We start from the raw sequence: 24,338 nt of genomic DNA on the forward strand, positions 1-24,338 counted from the left end.
TAGCCTATTACATACTCAGGCATTCACATTGCCATTTCTGTTTTCATGATAAAACACAAACTAGCCTATTGCATACTCAGGCATTCACATTGCCATTTTAGTTTTCATGATAAAACACAAACTAGCCTATTACATACTCAGGCATTCACATTGCCATTTAAGTTTTCATGATAAAACACAAACTAGACTATTACATACTCAGGCATTCACATTGCCATTTTAGTTTTCATGATAAAACACAAACTAGCCTATTGCATACTCAGGCATTCACATTGCCATTTTAGTTTTCATGATAAAACACAAACTAGCCTATTGCATACTCTGGCATTCACATTGCCATTTTAGTTCTACTTCTCACAGTAAGACACAAAACAGACTGTTATTATGTACTCAGGTATACACACTACCATTCACACACAACACACATTCATACTGTTATTATGTACTCAGGTATACACACTACCATTCACACACACACACACAACACACACACACATTCATACTGTTATTATGTACTCAGGTATACACACTACCATTCACACACACACACACAACACACATTCATACTGTTATTATGTACTCGGGCAGACACACTACCATTCACACACACACAACACACACACACATTCACACACACACACAGAGACACACACATCAACATTCACATATACACCCCCCAAAGCATAGAGGAGCAAGAAAATTTGTACATACGGCAACACCACTTAGCAGAATACCTATATAAGAAGGGGGCAATCAGCTCCTTGTGCAGCTGTTAACCTTTCCCAACCCAAGCCAGGTACATGTTCACACACGGATGGAGTGAGAAAAGTCAGTGTTGTTCCCCCACCAGGACACAACACCCTGTCAAATGGGGGCCTCAAACCCCCATAATTATCTACAATGGGATGAAAAGACTCACCTTCAAGACAACAGCAGCGTAGAACTGCTCTGACCTCATGTTGGGTGGAATATCATAGGCCTTGCCCAAGTCGATCCCTGCCAAGAATCAACAATCAAGTTTTATTTAACCCTTTGGACCCTTCAGGAACAGGGAGGATATTAAGTACCAGCACTGGTATTTTACCATAAAATTATACATGGGACAGCAAATAAATTATACAACTGGTGATGAAAACATATATGAACAAGATATATAAATGATTATATCATCTTGTTACCTTTCATTTTTTGATAAATCTTCCCACTTTCATACACTTTCACCCCAGCACAATACTTTTACATTCCAAACAACATCAGCAAGAAATAATAATAAACAAATAAATAAATAAATAAATAAATAAATAAATAGATAAATAAGTCAGCAGAATAAAGATGATAACAAAACAGAAATCTAGAAAGTGTTACGCTATTCTTGCTAACAGTTGTACATTCCAGTCAAGGGTAAACAGTTAACAGAGGCTGGCACACAGACTTCACACAACAATATATAAAATAACAATACCCTTTGCTGGCACACAGACTTCACACAACAATATATAAAATAACAATACCCTTTGCTGGCACACAGACTTCACACAACAATATATAAAATAACAATACCCTTTGCTGGCACACAGACTTCACACAACAATATATAAAATAACAATACCCTTTGCTTTCCTAACATAAATTGCTTCCCCAAAATGTTTTCTTAGTTTTGTTTTGTTTTTTGCTTGTGTGTTGTTGTTTTTTCTACTCAATAGAAAGAAAAACAACATACCCAAATAAGAATAAAAAGATACAGTGATCTTCTGTTTTGATTTACATCAGAATTCAAGAACACACAGACAGTGACAGACACACCAAACAATGTTGACTGCTTTTCTTTCCATACCGTTTTTGGCCCAGGATATCTCTCCTCTGTCAAGATCCAGATAGCAGCCAATAGTGTCGTTCATTCCAAACGGCTGAAACAGATCACAAAATGGTCTGAGGGGAGGGTGGTTAACTAAAGGTTAAGGTCTCATAGCCTTTTTTTTTTTTTTTTGCTGCCCCATCATCTGCTCCGTTTCAGTGGCATTACTCCCACGTCGCTCATTTAGATTCCCCCATACATGGCCACACCTGGGTTCGTCCGTCGCAGTTCCAGCGTCGGCAGTCCACAGGGAACCATTGATGTTAGGTCGCCAGGAGGCCACACACCAGAGGAGACCCTGCACTGCTGCTGAGCCACTTCGGTGGTGTTCAGTGGTGCCTGTTCTGTTTTAACGTACTTAGGACACCACCTACTAAGCCCCCTACTAACGACAATAATGGCTTAGTCGTGGAAGGTCTCATAGCCTTGTACAGCCATCAGGGCAGTGAATTCATATCCACTGTCTTGAGCTCAGCTGAGGAAAGTGAGGACCAATCCTCTCCTGCCCTTCTAACCGTCTCCAGCCTGGAGTCAGGAGGCCATTCACATCAGGGTGGAATGAGGAAAAACTGGAGTGAAAAGCCTGTCCCAAGCACTGGATACCATGGCGATATGAGGCCTTGAGCCCCGATGCTGATGAACACTGAATCAGAGGTCCAACACCTGATCACGTCTGCCATGGCACCTCTTACGGGTGGACAGACACACACAAAAAATCTTTTAACATGTCCTTTTGATGCTGATAAACAAAATAAGTGTAGATTTTAAAGACACTTCTTGTAGTAACATATGTCATCCCTCCCTCGCGTTCAATCGCTGGTGGTTTGAAAACCCATTCAGCAGCATTCCTTATGGTTTCTGAGAGCAGTTCAAACAGAAAATGGACAAAGAGAAGTCTGGATGTGTTTCTGACAAAGCTTACTTCCAGTCTCAAAATGATCAAGTCTAAGAAGAAGTACAGACTAAAATAAAATATCTCTGGTTTTTTGCTATTAGATCAAGCATGGTTTCGCTTGCTGGATACATCAAAAGTCAGTGTTGGAATCTGAATCTGTAACAAAACAAAAACCGATATGCTCACATGCACACACATACAGTGATACACACGCGTTCACACACACACACACACACCACACACACAAACGATACAGTGCTGAGGTGGCACTCACTCACTCACTCACACACACACACACACACACACACACACACACACACACACACCACACACACAAACGATACAGTACTGAGGTGGCACTCACTCACTCACACACACACACACACACACACACACACACACACCACACACACAAACGATACAGTGCTGAGGTGGCACTCACTCACTCACACACACACACACACACACACACACACACACACCACACACACAAACGATACAGTGCTGAGGTGGCACTCACTCACTCACTCACACACACACACACACACACACACATACAAACGATACAGTGCTGAGGTGGCACTCACTCACTCACACACACACACACACACACACACACATACAAACGATACAGTGCTGAGGTGGCACTCACTCACTCACTCACACACACACACACACACACACACACACACACCACACATACAAACGATACAGTGCTGAGGTGACACAGTGATAATGTGCTCAACAACGAATTGAGAGTCTGAGGGTTCAAGTCCCACAAAGACCAGGATTTTTACTCCCCACACCACCTGACAGTCATTCAGATGAAATGAAGATAAACCAACACCCTGTGTGCAGCATGCACTTTGTGCTTGTAAAAGAACCCACAGCGCCAAAACAACTGTTCCTGGGAACATTCAGTAGAAAAAACACCCACAACAAATTATAATTCCAGACAGAAACCAGACCTAACAAACATGGGTGGTGCTGCATTGTGGCCACTGAGCTATCCCCTGGAGAGAGAGAGAGAGAGAGAGAGAGAGAGAGAGAGAGAGAGAGAGAGAGAGAGAGAAGCCCGAATTCCACACACGCAAATCTGCAGGCACATAAAAAACAACAACAAAGTATTGCAACAACGCGCAAACACACCCCAAAGGCACTACTACCCACCTCTCCATAGCTGTCAAACTGTTTGCCCCATGACAAAGGCATACCCACCTCTCCATAGCTGTCAAACTGTTTGCCCCAGGACAAAGGCACTACCCACCTCTCCATAGCTGTCAAACTGTTTGCCACAGGACAAAGACACTACCCACCTCTCCACAGCTGTCAAACTGTTTGCCACAGGACAAAGACACTACCCACCTCTCCATAGCTGTCAAACTGTTTGCCACAGGACAAAGGCACTACCCACCTCTCCATAGCTGTCAAACTGTTTGCCCCATGATAAAGGCACTACCCACCTCTCCATAGCTGTCAAACTGTTTGCCACAGGACAAAGGCACTACCCACCTCTCCATAACTGTCAAACTGTTTGCCCCAGGACAAAGGCACTACCCACCTCTCCATAGCTGTCAAACTGTTTGCCACAGGACAAAGGCACTACCCACCTCTCCACAGCTGTCAAACTGTTTGCCCCATGACAAAGGCACTACTACCCACCTCTCCATAGCTGTCAAACTGTTTGCCCCAGGACAAAGGCACTACCCACCTCTCCACAGCTGTCAAACTGTTTGCCCCATGACAAAGGCACTACCCACCTCTCCATAGCTGTCAAACTGTTTGCCACAGGACAAAGGCACTACCCACCTCTCCATAGCTGTCAAACTTTGCCCCATGACAAAGGCACTACCCACCTCTCCATAGCTGTCAAACTGCTTGCCACAGGACTTTTTCCCGGTGCCCCCAAAGCCGAAGCCGTTCTTGCAGGTGCCCAGGTCCAGGCGGGCCTGCCCTGTGGAGAACCCCAGTCGACACAGCCCCTCGTCCGTCACCGTGCCCTCGTAGTACCACTTGCCTGACACACCACAGTACTCACATCATGTCACAATAACACATATACCATGGGGGGAAAACGCACGTACAGAGAAAAAACAAGCAACGCAAACCCTTCATCCATCACAGTGCCCTCGTAGCACCACTTGCCTGACAGTGACACACCACAGTACAATACTGTGCTCACATTGCAACTTATAATACATCATGAGAAAAAAAACACATATATACACACAGTCAGAGAGAACCCCAGTCCACACAGCCCCTCATCCGTCATCATGCCCTCTTAGTACCACTTGCCTGACACACCACAATACAATACCATGCCAGCGTTGCAACAACACAAATAACATCGGGGGAAATATACAGAGACAGAGAGGACACAGCCCTTTGTCGATCACCGTCCCCTCGTAGTACCACTTGCCTGACACACCACAATACAATACCATGCCAGCGTTGCAACAACACAAATAACATCGGGGGAAATATACAGAGACAGAGAGGACACAGCCCTTTGTCGATCACCGTCCCCTCGTAGTACCACTTGCCTGACACACCACAGTACAATACCATGCCAGCGTTGCAACAACACAAATAACATCGGGGAAAATATACAGAGACAGAGAGAGAACCCCAGGAGACACAGCCCTTTGTCAATCACCGTCCCCTCGTAGTACCACTTGCCTGACACACCACAGTACAATACTGCGCTCACATTGCAACAACATATAACAAGTGGAAAACACACACACACACACACACACACATGTGTGTGACCTCTGACCTCCTCCGACGACGGCCTTGTTGGAGCGAGTGCCGTGCCATCCCTGAGCGTCACGTGCCTGACACAGCGTCCCCTCTGGGTCGATGGCTGTCATGGCACACACAGGTCAACACTGTCAGTCATGACAATAACAATATCTAAATAATAAATGTGACAACAATGACGATAATAATAACAATGATAATAACAACAATAATCATCATCATAACATCATAATGACAACAAAAATAACAATAATATTAATTCATAATTATAATCAAAATGATAGTTACAGTTCATTACTATAGCTCTTTCAAACCTCTCAAAAAAATAACAATTATATTAATTCATAATTATAATCAAAATGATAGTTACAGTTCATTACTATAGCTCTTTCAAACCTCTCAAAAAAATAACAATAATATTAATTCATAATTATAATCAAAATGATAGTTACAGTTCATTACTATAGCTCTTTCAAACCTCTCAAAAAAAATAATTATAATCAAAATGATAGTTACAGTTCATTACTATAGCTCTTTCAAACCTCTCAAAAAAAAATAACAATAATATTAATTCATAATTATAATCAAAATGATAGTTACAGTTCATTACTATAACTCTTTCAAACCTCTCAAAGCATTTTACGATAACACATCAGCCAGACACAAAACACATGAGAACACACACACACACACACGCACACATACACGCATGCACACTCACACACACAAAAATAAACATCATCATCTTCTTAACCATAACCATTATAACATACTGCTGCTTTATCTCATCATCATCATCATTGTAACATGATTTGTTACTACTTGTCATCATCAATACCATCATCATTTGAAAATACTTGTTTATCATGTATTCATTATGATAACTATCATAATTAAGGAATGCATTTACCGCTTTATCACCAGTCCATTATATGTTGTTTACTAATTCATTCTGAACAAATCCCAAATGACAAACTTTCAAATAAAAAAAAGATAAAAAGAAATATAAGAAAGATATAAAGAAAGACCAGTTACTGTCTTCCTGGCTTGCTTGGGAAAATGAGGTCAGTGGCTGAGTTCCATCCCTTGTTCTGTTCATGCTTATGCTGTGTGATACAACAGTGAAGACAGGGAGGTGTGAAATGACCAGTTAACTCTTTCCATACGAACGGCGAAAGAGACGACATTAACAGCGTTTCACCCCAATTACCATCATCAAAATATTGCAATATTGCAAGCAGAAGGCTCTTATACTGAAGAGGTGAATGTTGACAAAGAATACCACAATTCTGACGATGGAAGCTAAAGGTTGGGTCATTCAGACACCCACTGGACATCCGAGGGGTCTGTGTAGAGGAGAAGAGAGGACTGGCCGTACTGAGTGAGTTAACTTGATGTTCCGTAGCAGTAGTGAGTTGTGAAGAGAGCATCAGAAAATATACCTACAGGGTTACAGCTTCTGCACCATTTACTCACCCATAGCGTCACCTCGGTCGTGAGCGTTCATCTTCCACTTGTGGCTTCCTGTCCACACAAAGCACTGCCACATCAGCTGGACACATTTCCCTCCTGACACATTTCCCTCCTGACACATTTATCTCCTGATACATTTTCCTCCTGACACATTTCCCTCCTGACACATTTCTCCCAACACACATTTCCCTCCTCACACATTTCCCCATGACACATTTCCCTCCTTACACATTTCCCTCCTCACACATTTCCCCAAGACACATTTCCCTGCTGACACATTTCTCCTAACACACATTTCCCTCCTCACACATTTCTCCCAACACACATTTCCCTCCTCACACATTTCCCTCCTGACACATTTCTCCCAACACACATTTCCCTCCTGACACATTTCCCCATGACACATTTCCCTCCTGACACATTTCTCCCAACACACATTTCCCTCCTGACACATTTCCCTCCTGACACATTTCTCTCCTGACACATTTTCCTCCTGACACATTTCCCTCCTGACACATTTCTCCCAACACACATTTCCCTGCTGACACATTTCTCCCAACACATTTCCCTCCTCACACATTTCCCCATGACACATTTCCCTCCTCACACATTTCTCCTAACACACATTTCCCTCCTGACACATTTCTCCCAACACACATTTCCCTCCTGACACATTTCCCTCCTGACATTTCTCCCAACACACATTTCCCTCCTGACATATTTCCCCGTGACACATTTCCCTCCTGACATTTCTACCAACACACAATTCCCTCCTGACACATTTCCCCATGACACATTTCCCTCCTGACATTTCTCTCAACACACATTTCCCTCCTGACACATTTCTCTCCTGACACATTTCCCTCCTTACACATTTCTCCCATAACATATTTCCCTCCTGAGACATTTCCCTCCTAACACATTTCTCCCATAACATATTTCCCTCCTGACACATTTCCCTCCTAACACATTTCTGACACATTCCCCTCCAGACACATTTCCCCTATGACACATTTCCCTTCTGACACATTCCCCCTTTCACATTTCTCTCCAGACACAGTTCCCTCCCTCCTGACACATTTCCCCCATGATATATTTCCCTCCAGACACATTTCCCTCCTGACAATTTCCCTCCAGACATATTTCCCTTCACTGGCTTCAGACACATTTCCCTCCAGACACATTTCCCCCAGACACATTTCTCCCATGACACATTTCCCTCAAGACATTTCCCTCATCAAACCTAGCTCACCCAACTCTTTCTTATCTTTCTTCTTCTTATTATCACTCTTATCATTATATATCATACACAGTTATATGAACAATGCTTTCTCCACTGCAATGGGAATTCGACTTAAACTAGGAGGCACGACTGCACTAGCTCTTAGTGCCGCAGCCTTGAGGGCTAGGTGGCCTTTGGGAACCATCCCAACGCTGACTGTCCTAAAATCCTCCTGGCAGAAAGAGTGGGGATGTAGCTTGGGCAATACACTCTCCACTACAATCAAATTCTGGCCCAGATAGTAGGGACAGCAGTTGCCTCCTCTGCTGTACTTATAATCAAGGTTGGATATAACTGACTATCATACATATCATGTCAAACATACAAGCACAATGTCTGTTCAAAAACACTGCTCTCACCAGCAGAATGCGCTGACTTGCGAGCACCTTTGCCTTCCCGCTGATCCAGCAATGTTTCGTGGACAATTTGCAGAATGGGTAAGCAGAAAGCCTGTTGTTTCAAAGCACAACATAACAACACTTAGAAATTTTAGTCAGGTAATTTTGAAATAACTCGCAAGATTAACCATGCTTCCCCCAACTCACCATTCAACCCCACCCTCCTCTTCTACCTTCTAAACAATAACGTTGAAATGTGAAAATTAATACAATCACCAGTATGTGTGATGAAACATGAAACTAGATTCCTCTTTCACACAAGACAGCTAAACTTCCTTCTTTTTTTTTTTTTTAATCCTGTATTATGTTAAAGTATGACATTTTATGATATGAGATGATATGATATATGACATGATATGTTATAATATGATATAATACAATAAAAGTTGGCTAAAGTACATAAAAATTTCTTTACACTCTCATAAACTTGCAAAAATAAAGCGGGTTTTCCTCCGATTTATATTAATATTAAGAAGAACGAGAATATCAAGAACAAGAAGATTGAGAAGATCAATAATAACAATCATTATCATATACTACTACAAAGACAAACAACTACTATTACTACTACTTTTACTACAACTACTTCTAATAATAATAATAATAATAATAATAATGAACATTTGTACAGCATTTGCCCTCCTGCACTAAGTGCATTAAACATAACACAAAGGCATAGTGAGTAATACTTTACAATGAAAAGAAAATTTTCTTGCAAGTTAAAATACAAACTCTCTAAAACATACTGTTTCAGAAACAGTGTGACTTAACTCACATCTCACACACCTCTCCCACCTCACCCTCCACCTCACACACACACACACACACACACACACACACATTTAAGCACACATAAATGGAAAGACGGTCTGTCTGAGGATGGTATATCATAGGGGAGGGGAGGCTGTAGAAAGATCTAGCTTAAAATATTGTTTTAACAAGTGCATTCTAAGATTAGATTTGCAGATTTTAGAGAGGAAAAGTATTTGTATTTGTATTTGTATTTTTTTCTTTTTGTCAAAACAGATTTCTCTGTGTGAAATTCGGGCTGCTCTCCCCAGGGAGGGCACATCGCTACACCACAGCGCCACCCTTTTTTTTCTTTCTTTTTTTCCTGCATGCAGTTTTATTTGTTTTTCCTATGGAAGTGGATTTTTCTACAGAATTTTGCCAGAAACAACCCTTTTGTTGCCGTGGGGTCTTTTACGTGCGCTAAGTGCATGCTGCACACAGGACCTCGGTTTATTGTCTCATCCAAATGACTAGCGTCCAGACCACCACTCAAGGTCTAGTGGAGGGGGAGAAAATATCGGCGGCTGAGCCGTGATTCAAACCAACGTGCTCAGATTCTCTCGCTTCCTAGACGGACGCATTACCTCTAGGCCATCACTCCACACTGCCTGATAACTGATATTTTATTGGCTTCATTTCCTGTTACCTGAACACCACCAAACTCTACACTATTAAAATAATAATTAAAAGCTGAGGTTAACAAACACAACAAACAAAATACTCACCCCTGTTTTACCAGAACCTGTCTCAGCCGCCTGTGAAATTAAAAAAAAAAAAATCTTGTTTCTGGGTTGTTCTTTTTTCATATTTCAAAACAAAGTATAGGTATCAATTCCATGCATACACACACACACACACACACACACACACACACACACACACAAATAATAACAATAGGAACATCATGTGGATGGATTTTGTTTTAACCTAAAAATTTTAGGTGTGTTCTTCTTGGCAAATATCACTTTTCAATTTAAGTGCACAACCTAACTCTCTTTCTTCCTAAGTCCATCCAAGTTCCACTGTTTTCATATATAGAAAAACAAAATATGCGAATCAGATGTACGTGACTTAGTAAGTTAACAGAACTATTCACTTACCATCAGAACATCTCCTCCTCCAAGAATCATGGGAATGGCTTCTGCCTGAACATCAGTTGGCAAGCTGAAATTGACATGGATGGAAAACTTCAAGTTGAGTTCAATACCATATCTGATCCAATTTCTGAATCAAGTCACCTTTCACTGGATCAGCATCACTGTCAATTTATGTTCTGCAGTTATCTGCATGTCACCACCGGTTTGTTTGTTTTTCATTAGTACTGCTCTGAACATATACTGAACAATTTTCATTTATCAGTGTAACATTTATTGAGTTATTCATTATGGTTATATTTTCATGTGTTATGATGTGTATGTGCATGCTTGTATGCATTTGTCATGTGTGTGTGTGTGTGTGTGTGTGTGTGTGTGTGTGTGTGTGTGTGTGTGTGTGTGTGTGTCTGTCTGTCTGTCTGTCTGTCTGGATCAGCATCACTGTCAATTTATGTTTTGCAGTTATCAGCATGTCACCACCGGTTTGTTTGTTTTTCATAAGTACTGCTCTGAACATATACTGAACAATTTTCATTTATCAGTGTATCATTTATTGAGTTATTCATTGTGGTTATATTTTCATGTGTTATGCTGTGTATGTGCATGCTTGTATCCATTTGTCATGTGTGCGTGCGTGCGTGCGTGCGTGCGTGCGTGTGTGTGTCTGTCTGTCTGTCTCTCTATCTGTGTGTCTGTGTGCAAGAAAGAGAGAGGGAGATGGAAACATACAGTAATAAAGTCTGTCTGCCTGCCTCTCTGTGTGCATATGTATCTGTGCATGCACATTTGTCATTTTATGTATATCTGTGTATCATGTGTGTGCATGAGGAAGTGTGCAAGTAGGTCTCTGTATAGGTCAAGAGTGTCACAAGTAAGGTATCAAATTTTATGAATCTGATCAACACTTTTCACAGATCATAAATTCATGACTTTACAAAAAATAAATAATCAAGTAAAAGAAGAAAGTGATGAAGTCATTCAAACTTACCTCCAATCCATCTCTTCCACAGCTTGGGCAATTTCTGGCATAACGCCCATTTCTGTAAAATATATGTGTTTGTATTAAAGCTAACATTGCGTATGATAACAAGCTGTTGAACTAAAACCAAAACAAACACTGCAATGAATTAACAGTCTGGTACAATACAATACATATAATAATATGATACAAGTATTGAAACTGCCTGAGAAACCTCCATTGATGATTAAAAAAATATATATATACACAGCAATAATGTAATACAATACTGATAATGAATACATATATATAGCACACTATTCAGAAATCTGCTCTAGATGCTTTACAAAGACATACATTTTTTGCTTACATAAAACATTACATCAATATTAAGTATGCACACAAAAATGTGACAAGCAAACTACACACACACACACACACACACACACACAATGCATACATACACATAAACATAAATTCAAACATCAGCCCCCCCTCCCTCCCCCATCCACCCCCCCCCTACCCCCCACCACCTTAATCACCCCCTCCCCCCCACACACACAAACAAAAACAGTGCATACACACATGCAAGCGACCAAATATATGAACACACACACACAAACATTCATACACATGCATGCGTTTGTGTATACATGCATGTAATGATGTATACAAACACAGTCAAGCACAAGGGTGTGTGTGTGTATATATATATATATATATATATATATATATATATATATCTTTGTAAAAATGTGTGGGGGTTGGGGGTGGGAGATATGGGCGTATATGTGTGTGCTTGTACAAGTAAGTGTTCATCTCTGTGAGTGTGTGTTTGCGTGCGTGTGTGTGTGTGTGCCGTGGAAGCTGCGATACGTAGACTAGAAATGAGTGTGTGGAGGAGGGGGTTGGAGGAGGTGCAAGGTAATGTGTGTGTGTGTGTGTGTGTGTGTTGGAGCTCATGTACGTTTATATGTATTTGACTGTACTTTCATATCTGTGAAACTGCATGTTTGGTGCATTTCTGTTATGCATGTGTGGGTATATGTGTGAATGTGTGTCGTCATATTTTACATTCATTCGCTTAATTATCACCATTGTTGTCTTATTTATTTATTTTTATTTTTTTTTATTATTATCATTTTATTAGTATTACTATTATTATTACTACTACCTTTTTCTATATTATAATTATTATTTATTTATTTATTTATTTATTTATTTATTCATGTAAGCTTATCTATTATTAAGCGCGTTGGGTTACGCGTTGGGTTACGCTGCTGGTCAGGCATCTGCTTGGCAGATGTGGTGTAGCGTATATGGTTTGTCCGAGCGCAGTGACACCTCCTTGAGCAACTGAAACTGAAACTGAAACTGAGTCAAGCACACCACGGGCAAATGAGTGGACCTGCCACAACGAAACGTATTGCAGAGGGAAGAGGTGAGTTTTGAGACCAGGTTTGAAAGTGGTAAAGGAGTTATCAGGAAGACTGCTCCACCACGTCTTTGGCGATTGACAAGAAAACGACCTGAGTCCGAAGGTCTTAGATCTTCTCCTGAGAAGTCGACTATCAGAAGAACGGAGCTGGCGGAGTTCAGCCACACACTCGGGGCCAGCCAGTTTGACACGCTGACTGCAATGATCTACAATTTTCAGTAGTGGTGACCTGTGCAAAGCGTTCCGCGGGTTCGACAATGTATCTGACTCTGACTGAGTGAAAAATACTGATACTACTAATAATAAAGCAGCATTAAATCTTGTTTGTGGTAGACCAAATCAAAAGCGCGCTTCTTACTGATACGCATGTACACGATAGCAACGAAATACGCTTATTAACAATGAAACTTTCAAAGAAAAAAAGAAAACCATTTCGAGAATTTCATGTTCTAAAAGTTTGCTTTCAGTGTCAACTTTCTTTACCTTCGAATGCAGTCATCGTGATGCAGAAAATAGTAGCGGTCGACCGATCGAAAGTTAGACAGCGCCACGAGTGGGACAAGAGGCAGACGAATTCGAGTGAAGCTAGCGACTCAAAATCCATAAACGGTTTACTCTGATTGATAGAACACTTTGAGAATAAAGAATATTTTACTGTTTGGGAACCTCTGTCGAAATAAGAACTGTTATGGTGGTGGGGATGGCGGAGAGGGGAGTCTGTTCATAATGTGTGATGAATTCAAACTGTGATTATCTTCTTTTTTTTTTGCATAGCCGAGTCATACAGAGGAACACGCACACAACAGACATGTATAGTACTATTACAATAAGTATTGTATTGTGTTGTAGTTGTAGTGCAGTGTATGGTGTTTGTAGCTTGCACCTAATGGGAGGAAAACCCTACCAGTTAATCCATAGTATAAAATTTGGAGGAGTTAGTTCCCCTGAAATCTGCGTGTGCAATGTGGTACCGTTTGTAATGACTGAATAAAACTCCGGAACTCAGTTCATTTACTTGGCCCAAAGCATAGAAACAAGCTAGCAAGTTGACAAGTAACAGTAGCAATTGAACAACGCTACAGACATCACAGTGTTCTATTGTATTCACTGGTATTTCTTTTTTATCTCCTTCAAGGCCTGACTGAGCTGAGTTGGGTTACGCTTCTTGGCAGAATGTGCAGATCCACATTTTTTTTTTTTTTTTTTTTTTTTTTTTTTTTTTCAACTAGAACTGCTGAAAAGTTCTTCAAGTTATCATACCAGGTAAAACAAATATCAAAAGCTCTCTTCAGTGTTGTCATGGGTTGTTTTCTTTTTTCCATGCACCGCATTCAGGACAGCGGTTGGTCGTTCATCTGGAAGACCTTAATCCAGACCACCACTCAAACTGAGTCTGTAGTGTATATCGAGGAGGGATAAGGGTTGGGGTGGGTGGGGGGGGGGGGCGGCGGGCGGTGGGGGGGGGGGGGGAGGGAGGGGTAGGGCAGGACCAGGCACGATGTTTATTCAATGTTCCCCTTTGGAGCATTGAAACAGTACACATTACCATCATTTCTTATCAGCAAAGCGACTGATGTAAAATAGATTTTAAAAGTCGAAAAAAAAGTAAAATTACACAAACACAAAAAACCTACACGAGCAAACAAGCAAATATGCATGAACAAGTAATTTTCCCTCGAAAAAGACAATATTATTTCCCCTGTCAATAAACAAACTTTTATTGAAAAGAAACACGTATAGTCGAGACGAAGGCTTTAAGATTTACATATATATTTTTTCTGAGGAAACAGTAATTAGATTTGATAGAGTTTGGTCGGGTTCTATATATGAATATGCAGATGAATATTTTTTTCTGATGTTGTCAAAAAGTGGGAACAAAAACATACTGAAATTCATCACCAAGAAAACTGGCGGTTCTGAGACATTTATCACATGTTTTTTCATTACTGGGTAAGCTATCGAAACGTTAACAAAATACTAAAGTTTATTTTTAAAAAAATTTAAAAAAAAAAAACAACCTTTTTGGTGGTGGATGAATCCTCTGTGTTTAGTGAGATACGACGTTTCGAACCATAGGCCCGTTGTCAAGTGATGAGAAGAGGACAGTGTGAATAGGAAAGCCTTTGTGAGAAAAGGGTGATGACATCTCACTACTTTCTGTTTTGATGGGCCATGCACACTAAAACACTTGCTGATCACCATTCAGTGCAATACATACTCACTCACACACAGACACAGACACACACACACACACACATATATATATACACACACACACACACACACACACACATACATATACATACATACATACATACACATATATATATATACAAATATATATTTATATATATATATATATATATACATATATATACCAATCTATATACATACACATACACATGTATATACACACCTATACACACACTCATACACACACACACACACACACACACACACACACATATATATATATATACATACACATATACATGCACATACTATATATACCAACACACATACATACGAATACACACACATGTATACACATACATAATACATATACACACATGCATACACATATACACACATATATACACATACATATACATATACACACAAATGCATACACATATATATTGCTTATCGAAACGTTGTTTACTAACAGGCTGCCGGTAATGTCATGATCTGTATGTTGATTATTGTTTGTATAGTATATCACGGCGCTATGTGACTGAGTGGGGAAGTGTGACTGAATTCTTACTTCATAATGCTTATAGCATATATTTAAATTGGTTACTTTTATGTTAGTGATGTTTTATTTTACGAGAATAGATTGATTTTATGTTAGGTGTACAATGTGTAGTTCATCAAAATTTTACTATTCGTTTATCTCTATTGATTCTCTGTGTCGTTTTTAGCTTTTAGCTTGATTTATTAGTGGTGTGTGTGTTTGTGTGTGTTTGTTTGTTTGTGTGTGTGAGTGTGTGCGTGTGTGTGTGCCACGGTAAGTGTGTGTGTGTGTGTGTGTGTGTGTGTGTGTGTGTGTGTGTGCCACGGTGAGTGAGTTAGTGTGTGTGTGTGTGTGTGTGTGTGTGTCTGTGTGTGTGTGTCAGTGTGTGTGTGTGTGTCCACCACTTTATGAAGAACTATCTTCTATCTAATGTGGACCGTTCCTCCAAACCTTTTTAACTAGATTTAGATTTGGTATTTGTGGGATTAATATGCACGAGTACCGCTATAAAAACGCACGCAATTCAGTAACGTACGTTGTGTCGTTTGACTGAGAAGAGAACTAGAGATGCAGTTCATTTTTGTCTTGATGTGCCTTGTGATGAATGAGCTCTGTTTGAAACAGTCCAAACAAGTATCATGAACATCAATGCTTGTTTCGATTCTGTTGGTTGATCATCTACTGATGATGGCATTATTCGAAACTTGTCAGGATATCTATATAGAGCTTTGAGTTTCTGAGAGACAGTGTTGTCTAAGTTTATGTCAATATTTAGCTGTGAAAATAGTTCTGGTGAAATTTACAAATTTTGTATTGCCTCTTGTTCATATTGGACTGTGGTTTTAAACAAATAATCTCGGCCTCAGTCTCAGTCTCTCCACATAGTGTCTTTCTCCAGTGACCTGGATGGCATCAGATAACAACCCCAGAGACATTTTATACACACATTTCTGTATTCAAACTTATAATGCTATTGACCTCTGTGAATGAGGATGTTGTCAAACAATTTGCTATATCTTTGTGTGAGGCGTTCAAGCACGTCATGCTGTTGACATGGAAAAGAGTAGCACTTATATGAGGAGACATGGATATGCACATGACAACGCAGACAGACAGACACACAGATAGCAAACACTCAAACTGGTTACATTCGAGAGCAAGCGTACAAACACGTATTGTTGATTGAAGAATTTATTGCTCTTTTATTTCAATGTCATGTCATCTTCAGCTTCCATAAACAACAAAATAATTATGTGCATCAAACTCAGGTCATTATCACAAGTGTAATGCACGAACATTTCACAACTCACAAAGAACATTATAAACCAACTGTTTTTCATCCTCTGTCCATCTCGTTCCGACATTGTTATGAACTGTGTTGTTTTTAAAGTACATGAATACTCATGACAAATAAACAGGCAGAAATAAGCAGCTCTTTGTTGAAGACGTTTAAAACATAGTTAACGATCCCATGGCCTTTGCGGACATCGGGGCAGTGAATTCATGTCCACAGTGTCCACGGCTGGGTACAGAAAGGCGGGACCCAATCCTCTCGTTCTGCCGTTGTAACCTTCTTTAACCCAAGTCAGGCAGCCATTCACTTCTGGATGGAAGGAGTCACGGGCCTTTCTCCAGGACACAGCACCATGCCGACACGGGCCTTTCCCCAGGACACAGCACCATGCCGACACGGGCCTTTCCCCAGGACACAGCACCATGCCGACACGGGCCTTTCCCCAGGACACAACACCATGCCGACACGGGCCTTTCCCCAGGACACAGCACCATGCCGACACGGGCCTTTCCCCAGGACACAGCACCATGCCGTAACGGGCCTTTCCCCAGGACACAACACCATGCCGACACGGGCCTTTCCCCAGGACACAGCACCATGCCGACACGGGCCTTTCCCCAGGACACAGCACCATGCCGACACGGGCCTTTCCCCAGGACACAGCACCATGCCGACACGGACCTTTCTCCACACAGCACCATGCCGACACGGACCTTTCTCCATACAGCACCATGCCGACACGGACCTTTCTCCACACAGCACCATGCCGACACGGACCTTTCTCCACACAGCACCATGCCGACACGGACCTTTCTCCACACAGCACCATGCCGACCCGGACCTGACCACTGGTTCGAGAAATCCAACGTCTGACCAGCTCTGCCATAGTGTCTCTCAGGCTGAAGACCTACAGACAGCAAATCTTTCTCAGACACAGTTTCGGCCAGACTGCTGCTGAATGACATCTCTTTTTTGTTATTTTATCCAAAGCCAAAGGATAGCGCTTGTGAAACTCTGCGTGTGTGTGCGGGTGTGTGTGTGTGTGTGTGTGTGTGTGTGTGTGTGTGTGTGTTTAAAAAAAAAAAAAATATATATATATATATATATATATATATATGAAGCTGGGAGCACGAGTATTTGGTGTCTTTGTTGTTGTTGTTGTTGTTTTGTGTTTGTGTGGCTTTTTGTTTTGGTGTGTGTGTGTGTGTGTGTGTGTGTTCGAAACCAATTGCTTGAGGAGACTACAACACATCTCCTACAAGGAGCACAAGACCAATGACTATGTGCGGAACCTGGTCAGCAACCTTGTTGGGCCCCAAGAACCACTGCTGGCGACTGTCAAACGACGGAAGATGGCATGGTTTGATCACGTCATACGACATAACACCCTCTTCAAAACCATCCTGCAAGGGACTGTAGAGGGAGGGCGCAGACGGGGGCGGCAGAGAAAGAGCTGGTCCGATAACGTCAAGGAATGGACCAAAATGACGATGCCAGATCTCCTCACGACAGCTGCCAACAGAACGGCGTGGCGAGCTATGACATCTTCCTCATGTCCCCCCAAAGACCCCAGCGGTCGAGGGAATGAGTGAGTGAGTGAGTGAGTGAGTGAGTGTGTGTGTGTGTGTGTGTGTGTGTGTGTGTGTGTGTAAGAGAGAGAGAGAGAGAGAGAGAGAGAGGAAGTCAACAAAAGGTGTCTTCACATCATCATGGCCTGGCTTCGCTGACGAAGATCTAGGAAGGGCGTTGTCCACGTCTGATGCAGGCACGCTCATGGCTGACAAGGCCAATGCGGGAAAAGCAGAGTCGGCCGCAGCGGTTGCAAGGGAAAGTCTGGTCTGGGTTCACATCATAAACCAACAATAAAACAACAATAGCAAAAAGGCAATAACAAAAAGGCACTTTCATGTAGTCATACCCAGGGAGCTGGAATGACAGCAAACGTAACAACTAAATTTCTGGCTAAAAAATCGTCCTTTTCTTATAACTCGTGTCCACACAAAACAGACAAAATATCATGTTGTCGTTTCTAGTTGAACGAAACAAAAGGCTTCTAAACTACCCAGAACATTGTGGAGAAAGACTTAAAAATATGAGATAAGAACATAACTCTATTCACTATTCGTAATCAAGTTATATCCAGTCTTAAATACAGGAAGACAGACAACTTAACGCACAGATATCTATACGAAATAAAACACTGACAGATAGATATATACAAGAAACGTGTCTTTTTCCATTTACATGAATAAAACGTGATTGATATTAATCAAATGAACATATCAGACAGGTGTTTTCATCATACATACATTCTGTCTCCATTTAAACCGATACATCTGGATTACGAAAAGCGTTGCGTGTGCGCGTGTAATAAATTATCAACAAAATACAAAGCTCTTCTTCAAACAACTGATACAGAAAGACACACGCTGAAAGCACTTCGTATGTGGAACGTTCAGCACACACCCCAACGCAAGGCAAGTCATAGTTGTGAATTGAGTCATTCCCTTGGTACCCTGGTATCAACGTCAACTCAGCATGTCCGCCAAAACTTTGGACCGCGTAGTCTGGAGCCAAGCCAACCACGAACCAGCACCCAAGGACTGCAGCTGGCGCCAGCTATAAACCTACCCAGTGCCAAGAGCAAGTGGACCTGAAGTAGTCTCCAACTAACGTCAGTTGTTGGATCAGCTGTGGAGGAGTCGGTTTTGGATTTTCTTCAGACATGTTCGCTGACCAAAAAAAAAAACAAAAAACAAATCAGCTCCCCGTGAGAAGCACGCCTGGGGATCAGATGTAGGTGGCAGTCCTGTCATCCAGGTTAGCGAAAATGATCTCGTCCATCTCGGAGTCCAGGTAGTCACTGACGTATCCCCCGTGGCGGTCAGACCCCTCGTCGTCCGTGCTGTCGCTGCTGTCACTGCTGTCGGACCGCATGTCCGTGCTGGAGTCGAAAAGGGATCCGAACCCCCGGAACGTGTCGTCCGAGGACGTGGTGGAGGAGTCGTCCGAGTCACTGCCTGACTGGCGGTCCCTGGCCAGGGGGAGAGCCGGCAGGGCGAGGATCTCGTACTGACCCCCGTCCTCGCTCTCGTACTCCCCCACCAGGGTCAGGCTGCCCTCGCTGCCCTGCCCCGACACGTTGTCCGGGGGGCTGCCCTCCTGGAACGACTCCTCGGGGATGGGGGAGGGGGCGGAGGGCAGGATGTTGATGGGGAGGGACTGGGTGCTGCCGTTGTTGTAGCCCTTGTTCAGGTACCCCCCAGAGCCCGGGTCCACACCGCTGGACGTGCCGACTTCCTCGCTGAAGATGTTGTTCAGACTGCCGCTGCGGACCCCGGCAGGCAGGGTGGCTGTGGAGATGACCGGAGACCCTGACGGCGATGGAACGCTGATGGCTGCTGCCGTGGTGAACGTGCTTCCCGCGGAAGGCCTGCCGCTGGTGGTGGTGGTGCCGGAAGTGCCGGGGACGTTCAGAACCCCTGCAGTGCCGTTACCAGACACTGCCAGTCTCTTGCTGTTGGCGCCAGGACTGCCGTTGGGAACAGCCAGGCGGTTGGGGTTGGTGACGTCGTTGAAGACGGTTTTGCTGGCTGAGGTCAAGGCCAGGGGGTCGGTGCTGCTCTCGGTGCAGGCGTCGCTGTTGATGTAGAACTTGACGTTGGGCACCGACATCATCCTGGACCTCTGTCTGCTGCCACACATACAGTGGGGAGTCATTTTGTACTGTGACTGCGCTTTACAATGATAAACATGTATAAATTGAAGGATAAAAAACATAACAGTGTATACAAAAAATCAACGAAGGCAACATCCCCGTCTCCCATCACATGGGCCCAAATCACAGCAAAATACACATCACATTCACCACAGTCAAAATGCACATCACATTCACCACAGTCAAAATACACATCACATTCACCACAGTCAAAATACACACATCACATTCACCACAGTCAAAATACACATCACATTCACCACAGTCAAAATACACACATCACATTCACCACAGTCAAAATACACATCACATTCACCACAGTCAAAAACACACCACATTCACCACAGTCAAAATACACACATCACATTTACCACAGTCAAAATACACATCACATTCACCACAGTCAAAATACACACATCACATTCACCACAGTCAAAATACACATCACATTCACCAGTCAAAATACACACATCACATTCACCACAGTCAAAATACACATCACATTCACCACAGTCAAAATATACACCAAGGAACCAGGATTCACAAAAAGTACACATACAAAAATATTAATCACAAATACATACAGGTCAACATAAAGGACTCATCTAGCAATCAGATCAAAGCAAACAGAAGATGAGAATAATTCAGTTTGAAAAGATAATTTGTGAGTGTTCTCTTGAATTAGGGCGTTGAGGTGTGACGAATGCGTGAGGGTCCACTGTCTGGGCCATAGTTTGGGCCATAATCTGATTGAAACATGGGATGGGCCATAGTTTGGGCCATAATCTGATTGAAACATGGAATGGGCCATAGTTTGGGCCATAATCTGATTGAAACATGGAATGGGCCATAGTTTGGGCCATAATCTGATTGAAACATGGGATGGGCCATAATGTAACTGAAACATGGAATGGGCCATAGTTTGGGCCATAATCTGATTGAAACATGGAATGGGCCATAGTTTGGGCCATAATCTGATTGAAACAAGGGATGGGCCATGATCTGATTGAAACATGGGATGGGCCATAGTTTGGGCCATAATCTGATTGAAACATGGAATGGGCCATAGTTTGGGCCATAATCTGATTGAAACAAGGGATGGGCCATGATCTGATTGAAACATGGGATGGGCCATAATCTAATTGAAACATGGGATGGGCCATGGCCATGGTTTGGGCCGTAATCTAATTGAAACATGGGATGCGCCATGGCCATGGTTTGGGCCATAATCTAATTGAAACATGGGATGGGCCATAGTTTGGGCCATTATCTAACTGAAACATAGGATGGGCCATGGGCATGGTTTGGGCCATAATCTGATTGAAACATAGGAGGAGTGGAAGCGTGTGAGGATAAGGAGGATGCAATAACAAACGCATCTGACGTCTTATTTCCGATGCACATCTGCATTTTTCACTTCCTTCCGAAAGGAGCCGTGTTTGAACAAAGGTTAAATTAGCAATGTTTCAATCAAGGTTTGACAATGCGAGTATCATTTCGAGCAATGTATGTATCAGTCGTTCCTTTCTTCACAGCATGGAAAAAATATTATCATATCTGGAGACACGCATGATAGTTCTACCGTTCCCTCAAAGGAAAAGAGACAGACCGACAGACCGAGACAGAGTGCTGTATCCACAGTTCTTCCCCTTCAATCTGTGTGACTGGCGGAATGAACATACACACCTTGTTGTGAACACTGCTCATTTCGTCTTGAGGGGGAAATTGTGGATACTGCCGCAACAGAGACAGACAGAGTGAAAGGTGGAGGAGGGGGCAGAGAGAGAGAGATAGAGAGAAAGTAACAGAGAGACAGAGACAAAGAGAGACACTGACACTAAATAAAGTTTCATGGTGAAGCAACCGGCCTGCACAAAACTGGGAATGGGGAGGGGGGGAGTGTGAGGAGGTGGGAGCGAGTGGTGGAGGGTACAGGCGGAAATGGAAGTGTGAGGAGAGGGTCACAGATGTGATTATTTTTGTTTGTACGGAATTCTTCACACAATGCAACAGTGAACACAGACGAGCGTGTTTTTGCACGCAATGTGCAAGAAAAGAACAAAAGAACTCGGAACTCAGAATGATTCAATTGTAGAGGTCTGGCCCATTACAAAGGGGTGAGACAATGCATTGAGTGACAATATGTTAGATACTGTTGTGTCCGCTTCATATTGTTCATGCAGCTTTGTCTTAAGTCTAGTGCTTCAGAACGAAAGAAAGAAAGGAAGAAAAGAAAGGAATAACTCTCACCCCCCGGTACCGGCGCCAAACGACTGAGCCTGTCGGGACGAGCGACGTCTGACCAGTGCGGGTGACCCCCCCTGCCCCGTCTCCAGCCACGCCACACGGCTGCCGGACCGACCTCGCTTCAGGTCGGCCTCGGCCGCAGACCTGTGTCGCTGTACCCGTCTGTGGGACACAACGTATTCAATTCAATTCAATTCAATTCAATTCGAAAACACTTTATCAATCCACATGGGACGGGCGCAATAGCCGAGTGGTTAAAGCGTTGGACTTTCAATCTGAGGGTCCCGGATTCGAATCTCGGTAACGACGCCAGGTGGGTAAAGGGTGGAGATTTTCCCGATCTTCCAGATCAACATATGTGCAGACCTGCTAGTGCCTGAACCCCCTTCGTGTGTATACGCGAGCAGAAGATCAAATATGCACGTTAAAGTTCCTATAATCCATGCCAGTGTTCGGTGGGTTATGGAAACAAGAACAAACCCAGCATGCACACCCCTGAAAACGGAGTATGGCTGCCTACATGACGGGGTAAAAACGGTCATACACGTAAAAGCCCACTCGTGTACATACGAGCGAACATGGGAGTTGCAGCCCACGAACGAAGAACAAGAAGAGTTCGCATGGAAATTAACGAGTGCAGTCACAGGCTCGTTGTAGAGGGGGTGTGGGAACAACACAGGGTTACCGGGATTTGAATCTCACGGAACAACAGGAATGATCTGACACGTATAATAATCATCACCGTGCTGTGGAATGTCCCCACCTAAGTTGCCTTTACTGCTGGGAGAAATGAACAAAACAAACGAAACTTTTGTTCATCTGTCTGAAATATTCATTGTCAACTTTCTGTGGTGATCGTAGAAGGATCATCAGTGGGGTAATTAAAGTTTATGCTTTATACAATGAAACGCAGCAATTCGTTTCACACACACACACACACACACACACACACACACACACACACACACACACACACACACACACACACACACGCTCCACTGTTCATTGATGATCACAGTTCGAGGCCCCGTTTGGGGATGGTGTTGTGTCCTTGGGGAAGGCACTTTAGTCCCATTTTCCTCTCTCCACCAGGTGTGAACGGTACCTGGCATGGTCGGGGAAGATTATAACATGCTGAAGGAGAAGACTGGATCCCTCCTTCCTCTGCCAAGCCGAAAACACAGTTGGCATTTAGTCACAGCTCCGTGGCCGTAAATTAAAATTTAAAAAATTTTTTTAAAAAGGCAAGGAATCTTCATCCTTTTCTTTGTTTGTTATCATTTTAGTCTTTTGTGAAGGACTATGATGTTTGTTATCATTTTAGTCTTTTGTGAAGGACTATGATTCTCAAACCAGGAGGCAAAATTGCAATAGCTCTTAGTGCTGCAGTCTTAGGG

The 24,338-nt window shown here is 42.7% G+C and overlaps 4 protein-coding genes across 6 annotated transcripts in view; 1 reads left to right on the plus strand and 3 right to left on the minus strand.

The window, feature by feature from the left end:
• Positions 1-13,527, minus strand: part of LOC143285549 (ATP-dependent RNA helicase DDX1-like) — a 461,018-nt gene extending 447,491 nt beyond the window's left edge. Inside the window, exons 1-10 of the mRNA XM_076592917.1 lie at positions 13,432-13,527; positions 11,541-11,592; positions 10,559-10,622; positions 10,184-10,213; positions 8,628-8,718; positions 6,990-7,037; positions 5,530-5,616; positions 4,607-4,767; positions 1,835-1,907; positions 920-996 (exon numbers count right to left, since the gene is read on the minus strand). Coding sequence (XP_076449032.1) covers positions 920-996; positions 1,835-1,907; positions 4,607-4,767; positions 5,530-5,616; positions 6,990-7,037; positions 8,628-8,718; positions 10,184-10,213; positions 10,559-10,622; positions 11,541-11,592; positions 13,432-13,447 — 699 coding nt within the window. The 5' untranslated portion in view covers positions 13,448-13,527. The remainder of the gene's footprint in view (positions 1-919; positions 997-1,834; positions 1,908-4,606; positions 4,768-5,529; positions 5,617-6,989; positions 7,038-8,627; positions 8,719-10,183; positions 10,214-10,558; positions 10,623-11,540; positions 11,593-13,431) is intronic.
• LOC143285548 (uncharacterized) overlaps positions 1-24,338 on the plus strand; it is a 288,677-nt gene that overhangs the window by 44,330 nt on the left and 220,009 nt on the right. The gene's annotated exons all lie outside the window — the stretch shown is intronic.
• LOC143285541 (uncharacterized) lies at positions 16,876-18,064 on the minus strand. 2 transcript variants are annotated; one of them, XM_076592901.1, is made up of 2 exons: positions 17,786-18,064; positions 16,876-17,721 (listed from the first exon to the last, which is right to left on the minus strand). In XM_076592901.1, exons 1-2 carry the CDS (start codon positions 17,939-17,941, stop codon positions 17,143-17,145), a joined length of 735 nt encoding a protein of 244 aa, XP_076449016.1. In that variant the 5' UTR covers positions 17,942-18,064; the 3' UTR covers positions 16,876-17,142. The 2 variants fall into 2 exon arrangements, with proteins under 2 accessions (XP_076449016.1, XP_076449018.1); XM_076592903.1 differs by having other exon boundaries at positions 16,876-17,657; positions 17,818-18,063.
• The window catches only part of LOC143285542 (uncharacterized), a 50,201-nt gene continuing 45,345 nt past the window's right edge, over positions 19,483-24,338 (minus strand). Inside the window, exons 15-16 of one of the 2 annotated variants that reach the window (XM_076592905.1) lie at positions 22,945-23,103; positions 19,483-20,667 (exon numbers count right to left, since the gene is read on the minus strand). In XM_076592905.1, coding sequence (XP_076449020.1) covers positions 19,767-20,667; positions 22,945-23,103 — 1,060 coding nt within the window. In that variant the 3' untranslated portion in view covers positions 19,483-19,766. Of the gene's footprint in view, positions 20,671-22,944; positions 23,104-24,338 lie in introns of both variants that reach the window. The other variant, XM_076592904.1, reaches the window with a different exon arrangement.

This window comes from Babylonia areolata, chromosome 9 (genome assembly GCF_041734735.1).
Source record: "Babylonia areolata isolate BAREFJ2019XMU chromosome 9, ASM4173473v1, whole genome shotgun sequence".
Classification (NCBI taxonomy): domain Eukaryota; kingdom Metazoa; phylum Mollusca; class Gastropoda; order Neogastropoda; family Buccinidae; genus Babylonia; species Babylonia areolata.